This window comes from Stegodyphus dumicola, chromosome 1, assembly GCF_044657685.1.
Source record: "Stegodyphus dumicola isolate Sdum_Otavi_A_Nest chromosome 1, ASM4465768v1".
Classification (NCBI taxonomy): Eukaryota; Metazoa; Arthropoda; class Arachnida; order Araneae; family Eresidae; genus Stegodyphus; species Stegodyphus dumicola.
This window is the reverse complement of record NC_140768.1, coordinates 273,606,174-273,630,527: the sequence shown is the minus strand read 5'-3', so window position 1 is coordinate 273,630,527 and position 24,354 is coordinate 273,606,174. Positions and strand designations below refer to the sequence as shown.

Below are 24,354 nucleotides of genomic sequence, written 5' to 3'. Positions count from 1 at the left end.
TTCCCATGCATTTCGGAAAAATAATTGATAAAAATGTGAACTTAAACTAGAGAAAGTGCACGTAGCAAGAGTTGGGTTCTCTTGTTTCTTGGTGTCTCTAGCCATGCTCATTTTAATATTTCTCGTGGGTGTTGCTCTTGGAGCACCAACAAAAGATGGATTTCATGGTATGTACTAAATTTTAATGCCCTAGTTGGTATGTACTAGGTTCTGTTGATTTAATGGCATATTTTGAGGGGGATTTTGGAGCACCAACAAGAGATGCATAATATAAGTTCATGAGGGTACTCTTGAAACATCGAAAGAAGGTGAATTTAATGGTTTCAGTTTATGATTAGAATTAAAAATAAAACACTCATATTTATCAAATACCGGCTTCCAATTTGGAACATGTATCATTAATTAAATGAAGTTTTTACTAATCTAAAACACTGATTATCGAATTTTGTAAATACTTAAAAAACATGTAAAAGTGAGGGAAGTGAGTTAAGATTGTATTTATTTCAGCAATCCTAGGATGTCTTAGCCGAGCCTTGTTATAAACAGGGCACGGTTAAGGCAACGTACAAAGCTCATGCTTCCAGCCTCCAGGCAGGTACAAAGGTCATGCTTCCAGCCTCGAGGTTGCCCTTTTCATGTATTTTCTTAGAGGTGAATGGGACATGATTATGCAAAGGGTGTTTGATGGTCCCTAAGACCTGCGCCCTTGTGTTCGACCTTATGAATCCAGGCAGTAATCAGGCCCCATGTAAGATACTACCAGCTAAGCAAAATTTGGAAATAAAAATATCTTCTTACCTATAAATGAATTACTTCTATAAAAAATCTATTTTGAAAGCCTGCAAGAACCGTACCGTTTCTGCTTTGCAAAGAAAATCTTGTTCTCCGGTATACAGAATTACTTAGGTAGTCTATGTACGTAGAATTTTTTTCGTTTATCTTCAAGTTATAAAAGCGTGTTGTTTACCAGTATTATAAAGTGAGCTTTTTTTTAATATACTTAATAATTGTTTGTTGTCACACAATTCTCAAGAGCGCAGTCGTCAAGAGCATATTTACTGTGCTTTGTTGCAATTCTTGTGTAGTAATTTACTTATAAACACCAGAGATATTCTTGCTCTTGTCCGCATCACTTTTAAAATATTGCCACCAAATGTAATCGCAATGCATAATTTTTAAAGAAAAACATAGTAAATATTAAAAAAAAATTCAACACTCTCGGGAATTCTAAAGATACTCTGTTTTTAATCATTTTGTGTGTGCATAATTCATTCAAATCTACAGTTTTATTCTATCCTGAAGAAGTTCAGCACGCTGGATGTTCAAAACAAGAGAAGGTCACTGTTTACAAGAGATTTCGAAAAATCCAGTCTACACACTCTCTCATATATATATATAAATATGCAGGTAGATAGATAGACAGGTGAGAATTTAATAAACTTTTGATTAAAACCTTAACGATTTAAAAGCACTCTGCAAAGTGTAATATAGTTATGTTTCAAATTTAATCAGAAAAATTAGAGTGAAGTGTGTTGCCACTCAACAAAATGCCATGTATTATTCTTTCGAATTTTATAAACAAACTCAGCGATTTAAAAGAAATGTGTTGTTACTGCTCGAAATAAAATATTTTTATCTATCACGGGGTAGTGTGTTGTCATCGAGTAAAGCATAAGGTATCTAATTTTTCTTTTTAAAATTTATTCCTTTATTAATTAACAAAGAGAAATAATCACAGTTTCATCTAAGAGCAATAACCACAGATTCGTTTTAATTGCAATTAACTACTAACGGGACATGCGAAATTACGCTACCTGGATTCATTAAAATCATCTGTATAAATACAGAGAAAACTGTCTATTTGTTTGTACACCTGTATGTCCTATAAATCTACAGTTTTATTCTAATTTTGATGAAATTTCGCTCAATTTATAAAGTAATTCTCCCGCCTTCTTAGCGTGCCTTCGTAGTGTAGTGGTCTGCACGCTGGGCGCGTATTTCAGAAGTCCATGGTTCGATTCTTGACGAAGGCGTTGCTCCTTTTTCATCTTTCCTGCTTCGAAATAACCTAATTTCACTACGATGACGCCCGAACTAAAAAGGATGGTGGATGACGATTCTCCACACCCAGGATTAGGCGATTGGGTCCCCTAAAACCCAAGTCAAAGAACGTCTATGTAAAGAAGGAAAGGCTCCATAGACGTAATGTAAACCAGTTTGTCTTCTACGCCGCTAGAAAGAAGAAGCAAAAGAACCTGTTGGCGAGAATTCCCCCTCTGTGATGTACTGGACCAGGCCGAGATTTTCCTCCTTCGCCATGTTTACTGGAAATTGAGGAACACGGGTTAAGATGAATAAGAAAATTAGGTGAAGTTTCACTTTCACTGGCTGTTGAACCTGTATTATCCATATCGCAGTTTTATGTCTGATTTTATATCCGTCAATATGGAGGAAAGAAATATGGAGTCACATAGCTTTAAACTCTTGATAAACGCGACCGTCGAACCTGTTCGAACTTCGACATCAGCTTCGAGCTTTGGCGCTTTTTGGCGACAGATGTTTCACGCATGTGCAGCGTTTTCCCTTTTTGGTCGAAGGGAGCCACGCCTGCTGCTGCAAAGTTTTGCTTCTTAACAATACATATTCTTTGCTCCAGTAGCCCTTTAGAAGGAGGGAATATAGAAGGTATTTCTCCCGCCTTCTTAGAGTGCCTTCGTAGTGTAGTGGTCTGCAAGCTGGGCATGTATTCCAGAGATAAGTGGTTCGATTCCCGGCGAAGGCGTTGCTCATTTTTTATCTTTCCAGCTTCGAAATAACCTAATGTCTTTACCATTTGACCTTAAAACAAAAGAAAGCTCATTGTCTCCATAATATTTCTAAAAAACATCCTTAAAGGCCTATACTCAAGGTGTTTATATTAGAACATTTAACTCGCGATACCCATCTTGCAGGTAAACGTCATCCATCTTAGGTTCACGTAGCCGTTGTTGTGTTCCCACTATCAATTCTTACTAAACACGTTATATGGAGCCATGTTCGTTCATTTTTTAAAAAGTGTACAACTTTGTAGCTCATTTTTTTCTCGAATATTGCGAAAAAGATGAAGAAACTGAGAAAAGTGGAAGGTGATTTTCGGAAAAAAAAAAAGACATAACCAACAATAAAGCAAGAATCAACGCATACTAAAACTGTCACATGACTTCATGTTAATTCTACATTGTTCTACAATTTTACTGAAGCTTAATCAAATTTTGTTCAATTCATCTTGAACCAAAATAAGAGGAATTTCACTGTCTGTTTGCGATTTCGAAAAATTCATTCCCTAACGATTACATCATTCCCTAAACGAAATTTCTTCGCTTTGTTTATAGCCCAGGTTATGCTGGGTACTTCAGCAAGTTTAATAATAAAATCGAAAAGACAAAAAAAAAAAAAAAAAAAAAAAAAAAAAAGAAAAGAAAAAAAGAAAAAAAAAAAAATTGCGTTTGCAGGAGTTTGGTCAAGAACATATTGTTACGTTATTTTCTGAAACCAGTTGTTACGTTATTTTCTTCCTTCACGTTCGTACGGGGTTTATAGATTTGGAGTGAATAACGACGACACTTTATTAAGTATCGAAACACAATTTATTTAGACAATATTAATCAGGAGAAAAGTTACGTTTTACAGTCGTCGAAGACCTACTATAAACACACTGGAACAATCAGCGACACAGCCTTCACACTGTTAGGCAATAACGGTGAACACAGCTTCACTGCAAAGCACCAGAGTACAGCTTCCGACTCTGCTCGGTCGTTCTCGGAACTCCACGTACTCTCGAGACTTTCCACGCTACAACTCGCGATGCGCTCGACAACCCACAGAGCACAGCTCCTGACTCTTACTCTTCGGTTCAGTCGTTCCCGGAGCTTAACACACTCTCTCGACGATGCACTAACCGCGATACACTGAGAGATTCTTCCGATGCACTCGACGACCCACTCAGCGCTAGACTTCGAGACACTCGCTCAATGACTGACTATCAGCTCGCTAGACGAAGCGCACTACTGATTGCGGGTCAGCAGGGTTTATATATCTTTCGGCTTGTGTTCGAGAACATTCAGGGCTAAACCGGTAAGAATTCGTTTCAGAAGGTTCTCCATTCGTCCATGGCATATCGCCAATTTTGTCGCCAAAAAGGCGATTTCTCGCAAAATGTGGGAACCCTGTCATCTCTTGTTATTTTATGGTAACCCTAAAACTGCTTTGCGGAGAAGCTGTCTTACCGCGCCTGGACATTTCGTAACAATATTGTTACGGTTTTTTTTCTTCTGACACCAGTTGTTACGTTATTTTCTTCCTTCACGTTCGTACGGGGTTCGTGTGGATTTGGAGTGAATAACGACGACACTTGGTGAAGTATCGAAACACACTTTATATGCCAATATTGTCAGGACAGCTCCAAAACACGTTTTACAGTCGTCGATGAACTGCTATACACGCTGACACGATCAGCGACACAGCCTTCAGGCTATCAGGCTATCACGGTGGAAAAAGCTTCACTGCAAAGCACGAGTACAGCTCCCGACTCTGCTCGGTCGTTCTCGGAACTCCACGTACTCTCGAGATTCCGCTACAACTCGCGATGCTTTCGACGACACACAGAGCAAATGTTCCCGACTTTTCGGTTCAGTCGTTCCTGGAGCTCAACATGCTCTCTCGACGATGTACTAACCGCGACACACTAAGAGACTCCTTCAGTGAACTCGACGACCCACTCTGCACTCGCTGCCCGGCTGTCAACTCGATCGACTCCGCAGGGATTGACTCGTTAGACGAGACACCAACTCGATACTGACTGACTCGCACTCTATGCGAGGCTCTTACACACTGACTCGCTGTCCCAACGAAGTACTTACTCTTGATACTCTGACTGCAGACCAGCAGGGTTTATATAGCTTTCGGCTTGTGTTCGAGAACATTCTGGGCTAAACCGGTAAGAATTCGTTCCAGAAGGTTCTCCATGGCATATCGCCAATTTTGTCTCCAAATCGGCGATTTATCGCCAAATGTGGCAACCATGCCTTCCCTTCCCATTTTATGGCAACCCTAAAACTGCTTTGAGGGGAAGCTATCCCACCGCGCCTGTAGATTTCGTAACAATATTAATAAACTAGCAGCTCAGTTAGAGCACAAAAAAAATTAGCAAATCCTTTGGTGTAACCTTATAGTCTGAATCTTTTAAAATTTTCTTTTTTTTTTCCATCTTTTTTATTTTTATTTTATTTTACTTTTAAATTTAATTAATTTATTTGTTAAAATTTTGTTCATTTATTTTCTTTTTTGATTTGAATTTTTACACTTTTTGTTATGTGAAAAATGAAGCTTGAAAAATTTTGTGACGAAAAATTATTTCATTAACATTTTCACTAAAACTAACTAAAGAGTTTCTGTTATATAATATCTTTCACAGCAGCAGATTTGCCGCCTCGTATATTGCTGTCAGTTTCAAAAGTAACATTAAGTATAATTATTAATTTTTTTACTAACATACAAATTGGAATAACTTTTTTCTTTGACAAGTAGTTTTATTTAAGTAATGAAGACTTTATTGAGTAAAACAAGAAGTTTTATTTTTATATAAAAAACGAAATTAGACATTTATATTATTTCCTCTTGTTTGCATTTTATCAAATTGAGTCATTGTATTCGAAATTCTATTCGATTTATATCATACCTAATTATAAAAATTTCTTATTATGAAATAAATCTTAATATTTCCAGGAAATTCTTGTTTTTCTGCTTGCAGAAATATTATTTTATAATGATTTCTAAGACTTAAATCGCAATATGAAGGATCAGACCACAAATGAATCCTAAGATGGGAAAAGGAGCTGTGTGACGAAAGTCAGATTTTACAAAAGCAACAAAAACTATCCCATCCCTCACAAAAATATCAGATGATGTTTAAGAGAACCTGAATTATATGGATCCTAATTATACATCGATCTCATAATTTTTGTTGTTGACTTCAGATATTTTTTGTGAAGGATGGGACACTCTTTTGCTGCTCCTGTAAAATCTCATTTGTAAAATATCCCATAGCTCCTTTTTACATCTTCCGATTCAAATTTTATTAGTCCAAAGCAGGGCTTTTAGTCTCGAATCGGATTTAGCGTTGAATCACTGTAGAAGGCTGAATCACTTTTTATATCACTAAATATTATCGTCTCATATTATTTTAAAAGAAATGGAATAAAGGAGGATGGGCATGAATGCAGGCATGTTTCTGGCACTGTGGAAAAACGACGGTATCTAAAGCCATGAAATTTTGAATAGCGCAATCCACCATACGGTCATGGATACCTGGAAGCCCAAATTTTGAATTTATCTTATTATCTATCCCACATTTTATAAAATCTGAGCGAATGTTTGATTAACAAACTCAACGATATCAACGCGACCAATGGCAACACTGTACAGAAAAACACATTTTTATCTCCAGAGTGCAAGACTAAAGATATGCTGTTTTGAAATATTTTGTCATATTGCTGTTGCATTAAATGTTATTCATTTAATTCAACATTATCAGACAAATCCATTAATATCAAATTTAATTCAATAATTTCATGAATTAAATTTTATGCGGTTTAAGTGCGAAGAACATGATATTGAATAAATAAAGGTAACGCAACAAAACGTTACAAAACATCCGTTTGGTGTCATGTAAAATCTGAAAGCTTTAATTCTTTTAATTAATTTTCTTACTTTACAGAGAAGAGAGATGCTGTTCTGTAAACATTTGTTTAGTTTTCCAATATCTGATATCTTTTAGATATTTAAAAAGCTTTTAAATTTTCTTATACAAAAATGAAGTTATTTTCTATAAGCAACAGGTATTTTTAGGTTTCTTACAATTATTTAATTGCAAATTCAAAACCAAATGAAATCGCAAGCATAAGTCATAGTATTTGAATTTACATTTATTGCATCACTTTAGAACGCAGGTTACCTTTAGAGTTTTAAAAAAATTCACTGTACATGCAGGCTGAATTCAAAGTAAGAAACAAAGCGTAACACTAAGTTTATTACCTATGCCCTTCTTTCCAAGACACTGTCAGAATTTGAAATTGCTTGCAACGTATTTCGACAGCATTAAAAAACTGATTTCACTGTTTCTTTAACTGATACGCGAGAAAAACAAATTATATCAGATAAATTCTTTTATGATATAGAAATATTTAGTGCAAGAGACTATTAAAAAGAGTGTCAAAACGGTATTTTTAAAAGTTTTTATAGTCACAAATATCCTTTTTGCAGATCCTATGCAGAATCCCGATTTGTTTGGTGGAGATATGCTTGGTGTTGATCCCAATGTAAGTATAGATGATAGAAATATCTTTGTATGTTCACATGAAACTTCGTATTAAATGTACAATCTTTAAAATTTTTCCAAATTTGTCATAATGGTGAAGTCAAGATTTTGCTGTTAAGATGAAAATAGGAAGCTCCAATATTTATAATTCTCCTGCAATTTAATCTAGAAAAATTCTTGCAATTGAAAATATTTACCCACAATTTAATTTCTTCTGACACACATGTGTAAATTAATGAAATTTCTTTGAACGTTGTACAGTGAAAATTTGCTCTCATAGTATATAAATAAGATAACCCGAAAGAAAATCCGAAATATTTTTTACTACCTCGGAATGAGGACTGCTTATATTACATCAATCACTAGTTATACTTACCTTACAGAAAAAATTTAAGCTTGTATCTACAGCAGATTTTGAGAAAAGGTACATCGAAAATGGTCAATTTAAATTGTCTGTATAGGGTTTTCTGATACCCCTTAATTAGAAACAAATGGATTACATTAAATTTTAGTATAATTTTGTTTGAAAATGTTTTTTAAAAAATTATTCAAATAAAATTCAGATAAATAATTGAATAATTTTACATGAAACAAAAGTATTTTCTAAACGAATTTTAAGATATCTTAAATCACTTAGAATGTGTCTTAATACAAAGTAATGGAGGAGATTCTTTTGAAAGTCTTTTATCGTAAATTTAATTGACAAGAAATCATTCAACGGGAAAAAAGGTCAGTTCCATAATTTCAGAGATAAATTTTACGTATGGTGAGAGTATATGAAAAATCAGTTGCCTTATTTTACGTAAAAATTAATTGCTTCACGTGATGTGAACTTGCAAAAATAATTAATCTGCTCGCCTGAACTTGCAATATATGATTACTTAAATATTCACATGAATGCAGAGCTTTCTGATCATCTCATCACTTTGAATCAAACTATTCAATAATCACTTTGAATCAAACTATTCACTAATCAAACTATAAGTTAGTCTACTTGGACTCGAAAATTATGCTCGCTATTTTACAAGTGTATTTAAAATACCACAAACATTTTCCACATTGTTACTTGCAAATTTAGACGTTGAAAGAAAAGTTATTTCTGTGGAAAATAGAAATGTATTGTCAAAAACATCAAGTGAAACAATATGCGATAAATCTTATGTAACTTATCAAACTTGGAATTTATTATGTAAGATGAATAGAAACATAAATAAAAAATGTCATTTAAAATCTGTCATTCAAAATGTCATTCAAAATCGGAAATTCAAATCAAATTATTCATAAGCTTATAAGGTATTTCTCCCGCCTTCTTAGAGTGCCTTCGTAGTGTAGTGGTCTGCAAGCTGGGCGCGTATTCCAGAGGTCCGTGGTTTGAGTCCCGGCGAGGGCACTGCTCATTTTTCATCTCTCTTGCTTCCAGTTAACCTAACTTCTCTACAGCGGCGCCTGAACTAAAAGGGTGGTGGATGATGATTCTCCACAACCAGGATTTGGCGACTGGGTACCCTAAAAACCCCAATCGCCCTCTAAAAGGGGTGTTTATAAGATATTTCTCCTGACTTTTTAGCATGCCTTCGTAGTGTAGTGGTCTGTACGCTGGGCGCGTATTCCAGAGGTCCGTGGTTCGATTTCCGGCGAAGGCTTTGTTCATTTTTCACATCTCCTGCTTCCAAAATACCTAATATCTCTACAAACTTACTGAATATTAGCTAATAGATGTAAATATCTAATTTTATCATCGATTTCATCGATTCCCGGCGAGGACGTTGCTCATTTTTCATCACTCCTGCTTTAAAAATAACCTTATGACTCTACAACCTTTCATGGTGAAATGCTCTTATTCTCTTTAGTTAAATAATATTTAAGCAAAAGCACTTCTATAACGTTAAATTATAGAAACAGTGATTTTCTTTGGTTGAATGATTGAAATTTTCAACTCTACTTAGGATCGAAATGTAATTCCTGGATTCCAACTGAGATGGATTGGAGGAATAGTACCTTATGAAATAGATTCCTCTTTAGGTAAGTTTTTCCTAAATTATTTAATAGGCAGTTTTTAAAAAATTCGTATTACAATGATTCTTCGCCTATCATGAAATTCATTCATTTTATCCCTAATTATTTATGAGTGAAGATGAAGGTAAAAAGAAGTTAAAAAATTACAGATAGAGTGAATGAAGGTAAGAGATATAGCTCCTGAAAAATAATAATCATAAAGCTACGACAAAGTGCTCGCTTTGTGAGATTTCATTCATTCAAATGATAAAAACAGATGCTCAGTTCTTTGATACACAAAAAAGACAAAAATCTCACACGTATTGATAAACAATTTTCATCAGACGAAGAGCTTCGAAAAATGGAATATTGTTTATTTTTTTTCAAAGCTATTACTTTTTAACAATGCAAAACGTATAGACAACAATTATTTTTATTTTAGGAAGCCATATTTATCTCGATTTCTTTCCAGGAATTAAAAAAGAGAGGATTTAAGAAATTTATATAAATTTTTTAATATTCTAGAAGTTTTATTTAAAATTATAGTTTTAAATTAATCATCTGAAGATTCTCACATTTTTTAAAATAATTATCTTGATTTATAAAGCACATTAAGTTCAAAAGGAATTTATTGATTGTTAAATGCAGTAATTTGTTTTTGGTCTTCCCTTTCAAAAATTTGACAAAAAACATTAATTGGTCAAGTTTATGCTCTTTGTGGAGTTTGATACAGTCATTGCATCGATATCATTTTAAGGAAATAAGGAATAACAGTACCTTTTCAGTCACACTGGATTGAAATATGGATTGAAGAGAAGTGATCGGTATCCTGTATCTCGTAAAAATTACAGTTCAGAAATAATAACTCAAAAGAACTTCAATGAAGTCACCTGAACTATAAATCCATGAAAATGAGGAGCCAGGTTTCATGGCCTTTTTTTATACTACTCCTAAAAAGAGATGGTGTAAACTCATGACAATAGATGAGATTTAGATCTGTTTTTCAAATTAAAGTAAAATATAAAGGCTTCTGTTTAAGAGTTGTAGCCAAAATAGGCAAAACTAAATTACGTCAAGTTTGGTTACTCGCCTCTGTTTAATATTTTGTATTTGTTCTGTGACGCTAACACATCGTTTGTGATTTGTAACTGAACTAAAAGGCTTTCTAATTCATTTACTTCTATATGTGATTCAGACATACGATTTTCTATTTTTGATATTACAGTAGACTCCCGATTATCCGCGCCTGCCGCACAAAGTTTTTTTTTTTTTTTTTTCCCAAGCGTAAAGCAAAGAAAATAAAAATTTTCACAAAACTGAGAGAAACGTTAAATTTACCAACATCGTGCTTATATATAGCAAAAATATCCTAGGCCTTCTCGGAACCTTCCCCTCTCATGAGTACATGGAGGTAGGAAGTTACCTCCGTGGATGAGTAAGTGATTTCTTACTCACCCTTGCAGTGCCAGTACCTCCTACATACAAAGCTGACACTACGTCACTAAAGTCGTCCTTATCTACAGACAGCATGGTTGCCACATGAAACCACTTATCGCTGTTATTCCCTTAAGACGAGAGAAAGAAACGTAGCCCCCCCCCTTGCAGAAGGCTTATATCTTTTAGTTTTAAATAAATAAATATGTTATAGATATATATCTGATTTGCTCTTCATCGACAGCATTTCCTAATTTCAAATACGTATCTTAACTTTTCTTAAATAATTTTACACTTAATAATAAAGTAATTGATTTAACATACTTCAGATGGTGGTAATAAAATATATTTTTCTGTTGCTGATTTGATTTTTGAAGAATTTATATTTTACTAAATATCCTCTTCCTTAATAAAAAGGCAACAATAATGCATAATGGCAAGTTTACAGTTGATTAAAACTAAAAATCCCTAAATTTACTTTAATCATGTTTTATTTTTTTAATATCAGTTTTAACAGCATTTTCTATTTACACATATTTGTTTAGTAATTTTCCGGTTTTGATAGGCTTTTTCACTTCACTGTAGGACTGAATTTCGTAACAGATAATAAACCTGGAGTATGATTTGAAAAATGCTACTTTTGAGCATATATCAGTATTTATTCAGTGTTAATTTTCAATATAGGAGCAATAAATTCCATACATTTAAGATTTTTTAATTAGATTACTATTTTTGAAGAATATGTAATTACATCTTTCTCAATAACAAAAAAGGAAAATTTCAAAAATTTAACAAACTTTACACTTGTTTGGAATTCAAAATCCTCAAGTTTCATTCTTATCATTTAATGTCTGTAACATCCCTTTTGTTTAATATGCACATATATAATTTTCTTGTAACTAGTAAATTTTTGTTCCTAAAATCATTTAATTGTAACTTATCTAATTTTTTTAGCAAATGATAAATATGAAGTTATATAATTAATATGCACTTACTGGAATTTTTTTTTTTTTTTTTTTTTTTTTTTTTTGGGTCTGGAAAATCAGTAGAAACTTTTAAAACATCTAAATAGATCAAATGCCCTGAATTCTTAGAATTGTAAGGAATAAGAAGTTTAACGTATCTCGTTATTTTAGAAATCAAAACTAATATTGCACATTTGTTTAATGTAGGATTTAAAATTTTCAGAATAATTTCAGATTTTTATTAAAAGGAAAGTAACACAACTAGTTGCAAAACACATTAAAAATGATTTTTATTTTTGAATTTTTCTACCATTGAAACTAGAACATTATAACTAGAAACAATAGGAAATTACACCAAGTAGTACAGTGAGAAAAAGGGAAGTGAATGTTTATTTAGGCAACTTGAAGCTACTTACTTTTTATTGCAGTAAATCCCTTTGAGAAAAAATAGCTTAGTATAAATGTATGAGGCCTTACAGCTGGGAAGAACTGAAAGTACTTTTTATTCTATTTTATTTTTTATACATGCAGATGCATTTTCCTCTGTATACGTACAACTATAGCTTTAGAAATTTTATTTCTTTGCCAGAATTAAACTTAGAATAAAATGAAAAATAATGTATCAGTAAATATCTATAAAAATTAGACATCTGGAATTATATTTGATTACAAATTGTACCTACTTCTTTCTTATAGTTTAAAATTAATGTAATAATTACATCTGTTTCTATTAAAATAAGATTAAAAATTTCAAGATATTGATTTCAAAATATAAACAAAAGTAATAATTATTGACAAAGTACTTTATCTTCAAAAATAAATATTTCTCTAGTTTATAATAAATAGAGCTTAGTTGACACATAACGTATATTATAAAGGGTGATTCTAAATTGCTTTTGCAAATTAAGATGGGTGATAGTACTCATCCAGACAAGCAATAATTACCATAGAACATAGGGCCGCATTCCACTCTTAGAGGCAGAAAAGAAAAATATTAGAATTCCAATCTGAACTTACAACAGTGTTGGGAGAGTGCGTGAACGAGACCAATGTTGCACAATCAGTTTAGTGACAACCTCACAGAGAGTGCACAAAGCGGATAAAATCGAAAACTTGGCGTTCGAGTGTTAATTCGAGCTCTGACTTTGATGGCAAACACTCAAATGCACATCTTTGGTTGGCAAGGTCTCAGCCTTGCAAATGATTGTAACAAGTTAATTATCTAAATTATTAGGAGGAAATTATCTATTGGGGGGAAACTACCTTGATATCAAGTATCAAGGTAGCAGTTTTTTTTTCTTTTCTTAGCCATTATCTATCCTGTCTTTTTGGACTTACTCTGCTCATTCTATTTGAAGCGCCCTTCTATGCGACACGAAGTTCTGAAAGCCGGAACGCAGCATGAGCTTTTTCATGCTAATTTCGGCATGCCGTGGACGTTGGAGTTAGTTGATAATATTCAGACCTTGATTACATAATTAACTTGTCGAGTGTTTACAGTCGGTTCACTACGCTACGAGAGCAAGAGGCAGGTGTTGACAAATTGGAAAGACGACTTTCGTGGCGTCAGAACGTTCAAGCAACCCTAGAGCCTTGACTTTGTACGTAGGAGGTACTGGCAGTGCCCGCTCCACCGTCCTCTCTCGTCTTAATATTACTGACACGTTCACTTCCTCCCACTCGCCATTGTTAGTTTAAGCCTGATAGTGTTTGCGAACCAGTCGGAGTTAATTTCTTATCTTTTATTGTGTTCAGTGCTTGTGCTTTTTGGTTTTGTGTTTTTCGTTACCGATTTAAAATGTCAGGAAAACGAAAGAAGGTTGTGTTGTAGATTGCGTAAAAACTAGAATTAATTTCCCAAGTAAGTAGCAAACGGCGCTACAAGGCAGCAGATGTAATTGGATTACGGAATCGCGGAAACAACAGTGCGTGACATTCTAAAGCAAAAAAAAAAAAAAAAAAAAAAAAACGAACTGGTGAACTTTACATCAATGTCGGACAGTGCTTCCGCAATGAAAACGCGAAAAACTATGAAGGGTTCTACCTTTGATGAGCTAGACATGGCATTGACAGAGTGGTTAGCTCAAGTTCGAAAAGAGGGTACTCCTGTAAATGGTCCTATCAATTGCGGCGAAGGCAAAAACCTTTTTTGAGTTGTTAGGCCTGAAAGGAAATTTTGATGCGTTTTCTGGCTGGTTGACTCGCTTTAAGCAGCGACATGGAATTCGATAAATTGGACTTCATAGGGAGAATATATTAAGTGTAATAAGCTAAAATATTAAGCGTTAGTTAAACATTTCCTGCTGTTTATTTTACGTTTTATTGTACATAAAACGATTTTTCAAAGTTTGAATGACTGTTTTCTTATTTGCTATACCCGTTTTTAGCTTTTTTCGGATTATCCGCGTTTTTTGTTATCCGCGGCGGCCGCGCCACCCAATTCCGCGGATAATCGGAAGTGTACTGTAATTTCGTTACCAGTCCGCTATGGTAGGTACGTTGCTTCTTAAGTCTATCTAACTCTTTAGCCATTATAATAACAATACTACAACAAAACAATTCTTTACTGCCGAATGAAAACGTAAACAAACTACTACTACACAATGCAGTTTCACTTAAATTCTTCGAAACTCAAACAAACTATTATCAACAAATTCTCTAACTAAATACTATTATTTACCCCACCTTCGAAGTGTTCTGATGATTTACGTAACGAGATATCAATTTTACACCAGGTGGTTCATACAATTCCCGGCCGATGCACCAATATATAAAAAATGTAGTCCGAATAAGCAATTAAACACAACTTCAATCTTTTAGAACAACCATTTTTCTATTTATTAATTTTTTTTCTTTTAGAACAACCATTTTGCTTTTATTATTAACAATAACAATTATTTTTAACAATAACAACGGTAAAGAAAAAACTGGTCCATGGTAACACTTTGCGACTGTGCAGATAGTCTCGCAGACGATTTTCACAGACGATGTGTTAGCGTCGCAGAACAAATACAAAAATATTAAACAGTCCCAAATGTACTATGGTTTGAATAGATATTTCAGTTGAAGAAGAGCAAAATATATTTTTTTTTCTTCAACCAAGAATAAAAATACTTCAGTGTAAAATTTTCCAAGTATTTGTTTTTACGCATTTGGTAATTTTAGGGTTTTGCGTATTTTTGAAGATTTATGAATGTTTTATTCATTTTTAGGGTATTTACTGCAATAATTTTATTGTATATTTTTCTTAATCTAGCTTATTCCCACGTGATGTGTTTAAGTGTGTTTATTTCGTACATTTATAAATTGAATTGGATCGGTTAAATTCTAAATCAACCGATGTTTGATATCAAGTTAACTAAATTAGCGGTGGAACCAGAAATTATTCGTCTAAAATTTCTTTACAGTTTTTTGTGATTCTTTACAGTGTTTTGCGACAATTCTTTCTGACTAAATAGTCATATTTTGCTATTTATCCCTAACTTGTCGACATTCTGAAGAATTACGGAAGAATTATTTTAATGGTCTATTAGCAATTTTTCTAGAAGCTTCTAGAAATCTTTATTGACTTTATATGTATATTGGCTGCTCTGAAATCGGGAATTAGTCAATTTAGTTATTCAGTCAACAGTTGCTCGACTGCACTGAGCGTCTGCAGGGTGATTACTGCTTCACAATTTATTCTGAATGATTTTGCCATTGTCGACTTCCTCTCATGTGAAAGAAAATTTGTCTTTCGAGCTGTTATCCATTTCATTTAAGTTTCAGTTTCTTCCTGTCTACCTGGCTTAATTATTAAGTATATATCTACACAGATCGTAGCCCGCAACAATATTGTTGCAAATTTCTGTAAGTATCAAAATTGATTTGATTGATGTCAATTGTTTTTAAATAAATTTGTTGTTTTTGTGTATTATTGTATATTCATTTCTTTATCTGGTTGTTCGTTTTTTTATATTTAAGTAATGGTTTTAGCGTTTATTTTGCATTTAATGGAATTTGTGACTACGCGTTTTATATAAAAAAAATATTTCAGTTTATACACTGTATAATAATATATTAGTGTACACTGTATAAAACTGTATATATTTTAATCCTGAATCCAAAACGTTTTAAATTGAAAAATTAACACAATCAGAATGCAATGAGGAACATTGACGACATTTCGAGACTTCTCGCTAGTTTGGTCGCTTACTGGAAGTTTTTGGAGAACTCATTTTCGAAATTCTAGTTGCGAATGTACTGGAGTTTCCGATATTCCGTGCAGCACTTTATAAATACGGCTTCAAGAACCAGAAGTAGTCTGCTGCCAATCAGCATTAACACTTTGAGATTCAAAGAGATTTAGATGAGTAGCATTTTAAACTTATTCTCTTAGTAATCTGAGGAAGGAATTTACGATAAAGGATAGAATACTCTAAGGAAGATTTGCTTAGTATCCAAGTTTACTTTGGGCTATGTACAGCAATTTATTTTTCTATGTGTCATTATTATTTATAATTAATTATCAAACTTTTCTCTCCTCCTCAAGCGTGATTATTTCAAAAGAGAGCCTCGAACACGTCGCTTACAACAATGTACAGAAGGTTTTATTAACTATTTCTTTAGTAGTAGCCGTTTAGAAGGTATCCGAAAGGAATGGATAAGAACGCATATTACGTTATTCAAAACATGGCAAAAACTATGCACACTAGTCAACTGTCAAAAGTAATCATAGTTGGAAATGTTTTTAAATGTCTAAATGAAAAAGTTGCGAAGTTAAGAAGAATCAGAAATGATTGTCAAAATGTATTATCCTCCCAAAAGATATTTTTAACGTTTTTATTCTTTAGAAACAAAACTCATGCTGTAATATTGAAATTACTATATATTTAACGTCATAATTAATGTATATTTTGATCTCAACCGTCTATTTCACATAATAAGATTGAATTACTTAAAACGAAACATATTTCAAAAAAACATTCCGAAAAATTTATTTTGTTAAAAATGTTTCTTTATTCTGTCATTATTTTAGTATTAAATCTTTTCAATTTTTACTACAGATAAGCAGACACCTCAGATCTTAGATGCAATGCAGCACTACCACGAAAAGACCTGCGTGAAGTTCAAGAGAAGGACAATTGAACGAAATTATATTAGATTGTTTTCTGGACAAGGGTAAAAACGCATTTTTTGTTTTATTCTGCTCAAGGACAAAATTATAGTTTTTGTTCTGTGCTCATTTCAACAATACGGAGAAATTAAGCTGGTTCTTAATATATTCCTAAAAACTTTAATTGAAAAAAAAAAAACACTTTAAGTACAACCAAATCTAAAAAACAATGCAAATTCAGTTAGATTTTCATTTTTAATGTTTAAATAATATATTTAATTACTCAAATAAAATCGACTAAAAGGAAAATGAATATACAATAAAAATTATATATATATAATAATTTATAATAAGAAAGCTTTCCACATACCATCTCCAAGGAACACTAATTCAACTTAAACAGCATGAATGAAAAAAAAAACATTTTTCAGAATTTTAATATTTTAAATTAGTATTTTAATATCTACTTGCTTAAAAAATCTGCAAGAAAAATCTTTAAGCACAAAAATACCAAAACCAAAAGTAAACATTTTAAGTATTGAAAAAGTAGCTATTGTCATTGACTGCAGATTAATCGACTTATCAAAGGGATAATCTCTTTTAACAAACGATCTAGGATTCTTGATCGGTTTTTCATGCAGCTACATATTATTTGCTGCCTCTATTGTCAAAGTGTCAGCGCCCTTTTTTATACGATTCCTTTATACGCCTAAACCTATTTTAACAATGGTCTTTGCAATTCTATAAGCTGGTATTATATTTTGTTGACTAGAGAGCTCCTTGATGTGCGATTGTCTACAGACTTGATACACAGCCACTGTAAATTACAGTTCTCAAATTGTGAAGTGCAGAAGTAAACCTAATCGCTACGATGAGAGCTGTCAGCTCTGCTTGGAATACTGAGTTATTGCTTCCGAGTTTCTTCATCCATTTACAAGTGACTCTGCTATTTCTCATGTGACAGAATGCAGTGCTTTCCTTCGTTTTAGAACTCTCTGTAGAGATGCACACCCATGGCATAGATAGATTCTTTACTGAAATATATTGTATCCCCCAGATTAAATTCGGCTGGATGGAAAAACTTGTGAATACGTTGCTTTTAGAAATCACGGTACTGATAGGTAAGACCCAAAAGTTTGGTTGTTTGTCCCAAAACCAGGTCTAGGAAAGTCTACTGCTGCAACAGAAGATTTAGTGTGGTTCTATACGCACTGGTTATTTTCAGTAGCTGCAACCTTTGAATGGACAGTAAAGAACGTCTCATATGGGAAGTAAAACTTCCTTCTACAGCATATGGATATTATACTGATTCTTGTGTCTTTAACTCCTCCAATAACTTTTAACAACTTTCTGTCGGTTACAGAAACGTAATCTTAGCAACATACACTCCCAACAAATATTTTTACTAATTTGTGATCGGCCGCAAATAAGGTGATACTTCAAACATTTCACTTTAAATGACTCGTGGACCATCACAGAGATGCTTCAAAATCCATAGTCTCTTTTAATATTCAAATGTTCAAGGTAGTTATTTAAATAGATGGGCTAGTTTCCTTAATTCCGTATAAACTGCAGTTTAAAATTTAAACCGTAGTTTTTTAATTTAAACTGCATTTTTTAATTTAAACTGCAGCGCAAGGAATATATAGCTTGTGCTTTCAGCAGAAAATGAGATGCTTTTAGCTCCTGCTGCCAATAAAAATTGAAATTCACAATTAATTTGACGTTAGTAAATGGGATGCAGTTGCCAAGATTCAAAATTAAGAGCTACCGACTGCTCGCTGGATTTGCTGCTAATTAAACCATATGCAGAATATTCCTTTCTTTCTCCCTTATTTAAAGGGCGACTGGAGAGGAGAAGAAGCAGCGCCAAATCCAGCGTGACGAGTGTTTCCCCACCACTCGGAACAACTTGAAGAGCTAATTAAAATCTATCGAAGCAGGGAAACACGAAGGATTAGTTATATCCTCGCTGGGACTCGAACTCTGTATCTTGCGATTGCTAGCCGGGAATGTTACTAGTTATACTGGAAGAATACGCAGTAGGTAAGGCGAAAGTTCCGTACAAATGCTTGTACAGTGAATGTTTTTAGGATTGAGCAAATTTACTTTTACCGGATAGTATAATAACTTTTACATATTTTAGACTGCGTACAATTAAATGACATACTGTTGTGATTAGAAACAGCTCCGAAATAACGTGATATAATATACTACCATTGCGGTTATTTATCCACGTCTCTTTTCCTTTTTGTACTTTCTGTAGACAGTTTTGTTTTACGCTGACAATTAATTATAGCAAAGCTTACATTATTCGCAAATGAATAAACTTATTGTTTTTAATAAGAGTTTGGCTGATCGTCCCTGATAAACTGAGAGTTGATTATACATATGCAAATTTTATAATTTCGATTTTATTAGATATTTCGCTCTTTATCCATTTTTTCATATTTGTTTTAATATGTGTGATACTAATAAAGGAAAGTTTACTACATGTATTACTGAATAGAGTATTTAGGTGTTCTATACATTACCGGTACGCATTATTGGTTATTGTACATTAAGTATACGGGAAAATATTATTGTTTTGCTATAAGCTTTTCTTTAGCACAGAATACGAGGAAATTTTATGTACATACTCAATTTTTCTGTAGGGATAGATTCTCTGCATTTTATTAAATAAAATAAATTTATTTTTATTAAAATACCATTTCTTTAAGACCAGAGTACCTTCTCACATCTATGTACCTATTTCATGTAATTTTGATAACATATATTAGAGCTTAAAGTATAATTTGCTAACTTTAAGTCAACTGAAATAGGTTTAATAAAAAACAATGACAAGAAGATCATTTCTGATCCTGAGAAAATTATTTGAGATCATCATTTATGATTAAAAACAAAGCCATTTACTATTTTGTAATTTACTAAGTGAACTGAAAGCTTATAAAATAGCTCATCAATTTAACATATCATTTTCAGATGCTATTCTAACGTTGGAATGATCGGAGGACAGCAGCCTGTATCATTAGGACCTGGTTGCATTTACAAGGGAACAATTGTCCACGAGCTGGGTCATGCTTTAGGATTCTACCACGAGCAAAACCGATCAGACAGAGATGATTATCTTATTGTATACTGGGACAATATTCGACCAGGTAAAGTCAAAGGATAACGAAAACTTGAAAAGTAAAGAAAATTACCTTAACTTTCTCAATACTTCGTTAATTTTAGTAGACTCTGATTTGAATGTATTTTTGCCCTATAATTTAATTTTTAAGCCTGTCCTAGAATTAATGTTCATAATCTGAAAACGATTTTACTTCCCTGTATGAAGTAAAGGAGGTATTGTAATTGCGAAACATTTCGAGCATCATATTTTAACGAAAATATCAGTTTTGACCGCTATCGAATTCATTTGACAGATATTTTTGCATAACATCTATACGTACGGACAGAATATAGAATTCCTTTTTTCCCAATGTGACAGATTCACAGTAAACGAATTGTAAAATGGATTTAAAATAGATTCAGGAGGGATGTTTTTTCCCTGACGTCTGTACGTACGGCCCTTTTTTGGTTGCAATGAATCGCCCCAAAAGTATATATATATATACTTTTTACTTTTGGTGCGACTGGTGTATATATATATATATATATATATATATATACCCACTAAGTTACCCGGCTTAGTGAACTCAGTTTTTCTTAATTTTTATATGTTGGTAAATTCTGCATTTTTTGCTTTAAGAATGATTGAATTATGTTGTTCATACGTTCCGTTTAAGGTCTTTATGCTTTCAGTTAATCTGCATGCATTAGTTTTAGAACTGCATGCAGACAACAATTTAACAGTTTAAGTGGAGCTAAGCATAACAAAGTCGCAATTTGTTTACATTAAAAACTCTTAGTTGAACAGCGAAATAAGTCTGTGCACCAACTTCAAAGTCTTTTTTCCAGCGAGACCATAAAATTAACGTTCAGTTTTGTGCACTGAAAAATATATCCTCTGCCCCCTTGCCGAATTGCTTTTTTTGTGTAGAAATTCTAATTTTAACTGCAAAAATTGTTTTTTTTTTTTTTTTAACTGTTTGTAAGTATTTGGTGTTTTATGTTTTTTTGTGTTTTACAATTAGTTTTTATGTATTTTTGCCCTGCCGTGGAGTGAGAACTGAATAAATTGAATGCTCTACATATCTCTAATGAAATTCGATGAAATAAGTTTAAATGAAATGCAGTCAAAAATGTGTATAGTTTATAGGCCGTAGAAGGAAGTCACGTGGTGTCCACATCAAATTTTTTATTGACTAATGAGAGTTCATATTTTGAAATATATCTGATAATATGTTTTTATCTGCTAATAATTAAAAAAAAAGTTTTAATACTTTCTTATCCTATAATAATTTAGTTTTTTATCAAATTTGCAGCTCTAGAATTTTATTATTGTTTAATGATTTAATATTTTCAATCAAAGAGACGTAATTACATGTTTTAAATATGCCATATAGAATCCAAATGAAAATATTGTGATTGCTTTGGAAAAAAATTACACATTTTCCGTTTGTTCTTGGCTCTTTTATTTGATCTAACTCAAGTGTTTTATATTTATATCAACAAATTTAGAAAACAACAACAATAAGAATATTTAGAGTGTAGTTTGAAATTACAGTCAGAAAAAATGTATGTTCTTGCCATTCCGCATAAAATAACAGAAAACGTTCTCTTTGAATATAATATACGCTGAGAGGCTGAGAATATAAAAATGGCTGAGAAGATTGAAGTTACTTGAAAGTAACACGTGATTTTATTTTAATCATTAAAGAATTGACAGCAAAGGCACCCGAGATCCAAACTTTTTTTCATCTCTCAACAGAATTAATAACCGAACTTACAATTTTAATAAAATCCTTTCATACACCTACATTTTCTTACTCAGTAATTTTTTTTTCTATACATCAAGATCACAAACGGAATAAGTGGTTTTTATAGTTATATCACCTTTAATATTCATTTACGTACACTGATTGTTAAGTCTGCTTTTAATTATTCAGTGCATCCGTCATCAAATTTTTCATCCAAATATTCCCTGCCAATTAAGATACTAATACCAGGATCAAAACATTCGTTTTTGATTGTGTACATTTTTTTACTTCTTTAAGAGAAAATTCTGCGGATTAATTTTTATTATTATGTCTCTATATTACGGTAATGAAGCTGGATATTATGTTAACAGAAATACGATATATTATTTGATAAATTAGCTATTTTTGGCACAAAAGTTTCTTATATACAGTTGCTGGATTTTCCTCTCAACAAATACCATATGCATATCTTCTGCAATATTTACAATACTGGATTGAATAGGAATTATTATTTCCCTCTGAACTATTTTTACCATATTATGCAGTTGATTTAAACTAGATAAGCACAAATACTATTCAAAGAATAAGACTGATTCTATTGAAACCTCTAGTTTTAAAAACGAAATTTATTTGATCTCGTTTATATTAAAGTAAGTTAAAACAACCTGATAAAAATTGATATAAAATGGCTATTTTAATAATATTCAGAAAACTTAACTTTGTGATTAACGTAGAGACTATGACTAATACATGAAAAATAAACACTCTTCATACTACATTAAAGTTAGACAAAATTCAAACCTAAGTGGATGTTCATTATATATACACACACATACATACATATCTGTATATATATATAGAGCGAGAGGGGTTTGTTTTCGGTTAATAATTCATTTTAGTAAATATGACTTGATGTATTTCTCTAGATTTTGTAAATTATTTCGTTTTAATTTGAATTTTTATATTAGTAAATTGCATATATTACTTCTGCTTTATTAGGCAAATTGAAATAATCTTTTAAACTTGTATTTATATATTATTATTTCATATGAAAGGAAAGCGGCTATGTAGAGGAGGCATTCATAATTTTCGGATGAACTATAATAATCAAATAATTTAAAAGTGTTCATCAAGTAATTCTGGATGAACAGAAACATAGTGTCTTTCCTAGGAATTCACATAAGATTTGGTCTACCTCCTCTTGATTAGGTTGAATCAGACTTTGATTGTATTATTTTTATTTATTTATTTATTTATTACGTATTTTTATGTATTTCTGTTGTTTTGGAGATTTCATCTGATTTAAAAACAGAGTTGATGGAGGTTTTTTTTTAAATTTTTTATTGAGAGGTTTCGAAATTGCACTGGTTTTAAATTTCATTTCTTTCCAGTCTCTGTGGAATAAGTCCAAAATTTACTACTTTTCTATTCTATAATTACTCACTTTTGCGCAGATATTATATTGAGATATTTTTGTTATAAAAAGTTTCTATACTACTGCATATAGTATACACACATATACATAAATACTTGTGCGTTTTGAGGTACTCATTTCACTCTTCCTCGAAATTCATAATTTTTTATGAAGTCATATATAATCTAAGGCTAAATTTTGCCTGATTTTAAACTGTGATAATTGTTAATTAGAGTGCAACTTTTAAATGTTTCTTAAAACGTTGAAACTGTGGAAGAGTGTTTTTGATTTCCATCCACCTTACTTCTTTTGTTCCTTATTAGATATTTGCATAAAAGATTTATATTATTATCGTAAAAATATTATCATAAAAAGGTAAAGGTAAAATTTTAAAAGGGTTACTATAAACTTCGAATATATCATAAAATATATATGTCAGCAACTTCTGTTTTTCATTTGAATTGAATACATTTGTTCCCATAATTTTTAAATCTACAGAAAAAGGTTTTTATTACCTTTGCAGTTTATTTCTTATTTTACTATAGCCATAAACGTGTATTCTGTTAAGCGTAATTAATATTCATTTTCGAATTTAAACTCTTTACAGGATTAGAAAACCAGTTTACCAAGTTGGAGAGACATCAAAATCAACTTTTGGATACATTTGACTACAATTCCGTAATGTTATACGGAAACACTGCTTTTTCTAAAGACAACAAATCGTACACAATGGAGGCAAAAACCGGAGTCCGCTTGTATGAGACGTACGACAAGCCTGGTTTAAGTGCTAGTGACGTCAAACGTGTCAGGAAAATGTACTGGTGCGATGAACCATGGAACAAGAAAAACAATTAACTCTTACATAGAAAAATTTCAAATAAAACCTACTTGATCTACAGTAGTTGATTTGAATAATTTTAGTAAGCAATTTTACAGGCAAATACACATGAGAAGTACAAGTTTTAAGTTACATATCGACTGAAGTATTTTCGTCCAAATTTTCGTAGGGAGATATTATAAAAAACCAATATTTCGTACTGACTTAAGAAGAATACACTTTAAAGATAGGACAACCACTCAGTAGTTGCGACTTGGATTTTCAGAAGAAATTTTTTAAAATTTAATATAGTTTAAATCAATAGTTTATCATTTTATTTATTCACTTATTTGCAAGACTTAATGAGTATTGATCTGTCTTTAACGTGTGAACAACATCAGTGCCTAGTCAATTATTC

At 32.2% G+C, this 24,354-nt stretch overlaps 1 protein-coding gene across 2 annotated transcripts; it reads left to right on the top strand.

The window, feature by feature from the left end:
• The first annotated feature begins 15 nt into the window (after positions 1-15).
• On the top strand, positions 16-24,020 carry LOC146999554 (astacin-like metalloprotease toxin 5). 2 transcript variants are annotated; one of them, XM_085806972.1, is made up of 6 exons: positions 16-167; positions 7,300-7,355; positions 9,301-9,376; positions 16,794-16,908; positions 19,826-20,032; positions 23,727-23,883. In XM_085806972.1, exons 1-5 carry the CDS (start codon positions 104-106, stop codon positions 20,016-20,018), a joined length of 504 nt encoding a protein of 167 aa, XP_085663098.1. In that variant the 5' UTR covers positions 16-103; the 3' UTR covers positions 20,019-20,032; positions 23,727-23,883. The 2 variants fall into 2 exon arrangements, with proteins under 2 accessions (XP_085663098.1, XP_085663093.1); XM_085806967.1 differs by having other exon boundaries at positions 21-167; positions 19,826-20,001; positions 23,727-24,020.
• Positions 24,021-24,354: the final 334 nt, after the last annotated feature.

Coding starts and splice junctions, on each gene's coding strand:
- LOC146999554 (XM_085806967.1), top strand. CDS start 104: ATGCTCATTTTAATATTTCTCGTGGGTGTTGCTCTTGGAGCACCAACA. Junction 168..7,299: donor AACAAAAGATGGATTTCATG/GTATGTACTAAA, acceptor TCCTTTTTGCAG/ATCCTATGCAGAATCCCGAT. Junction 20,002..23,726: donor CTGGGACAATATTCGACCAG/GTAAAGTCAAAG, acceptor AACTCTTTACAG/GATTAGAAAACCAGTTTACC.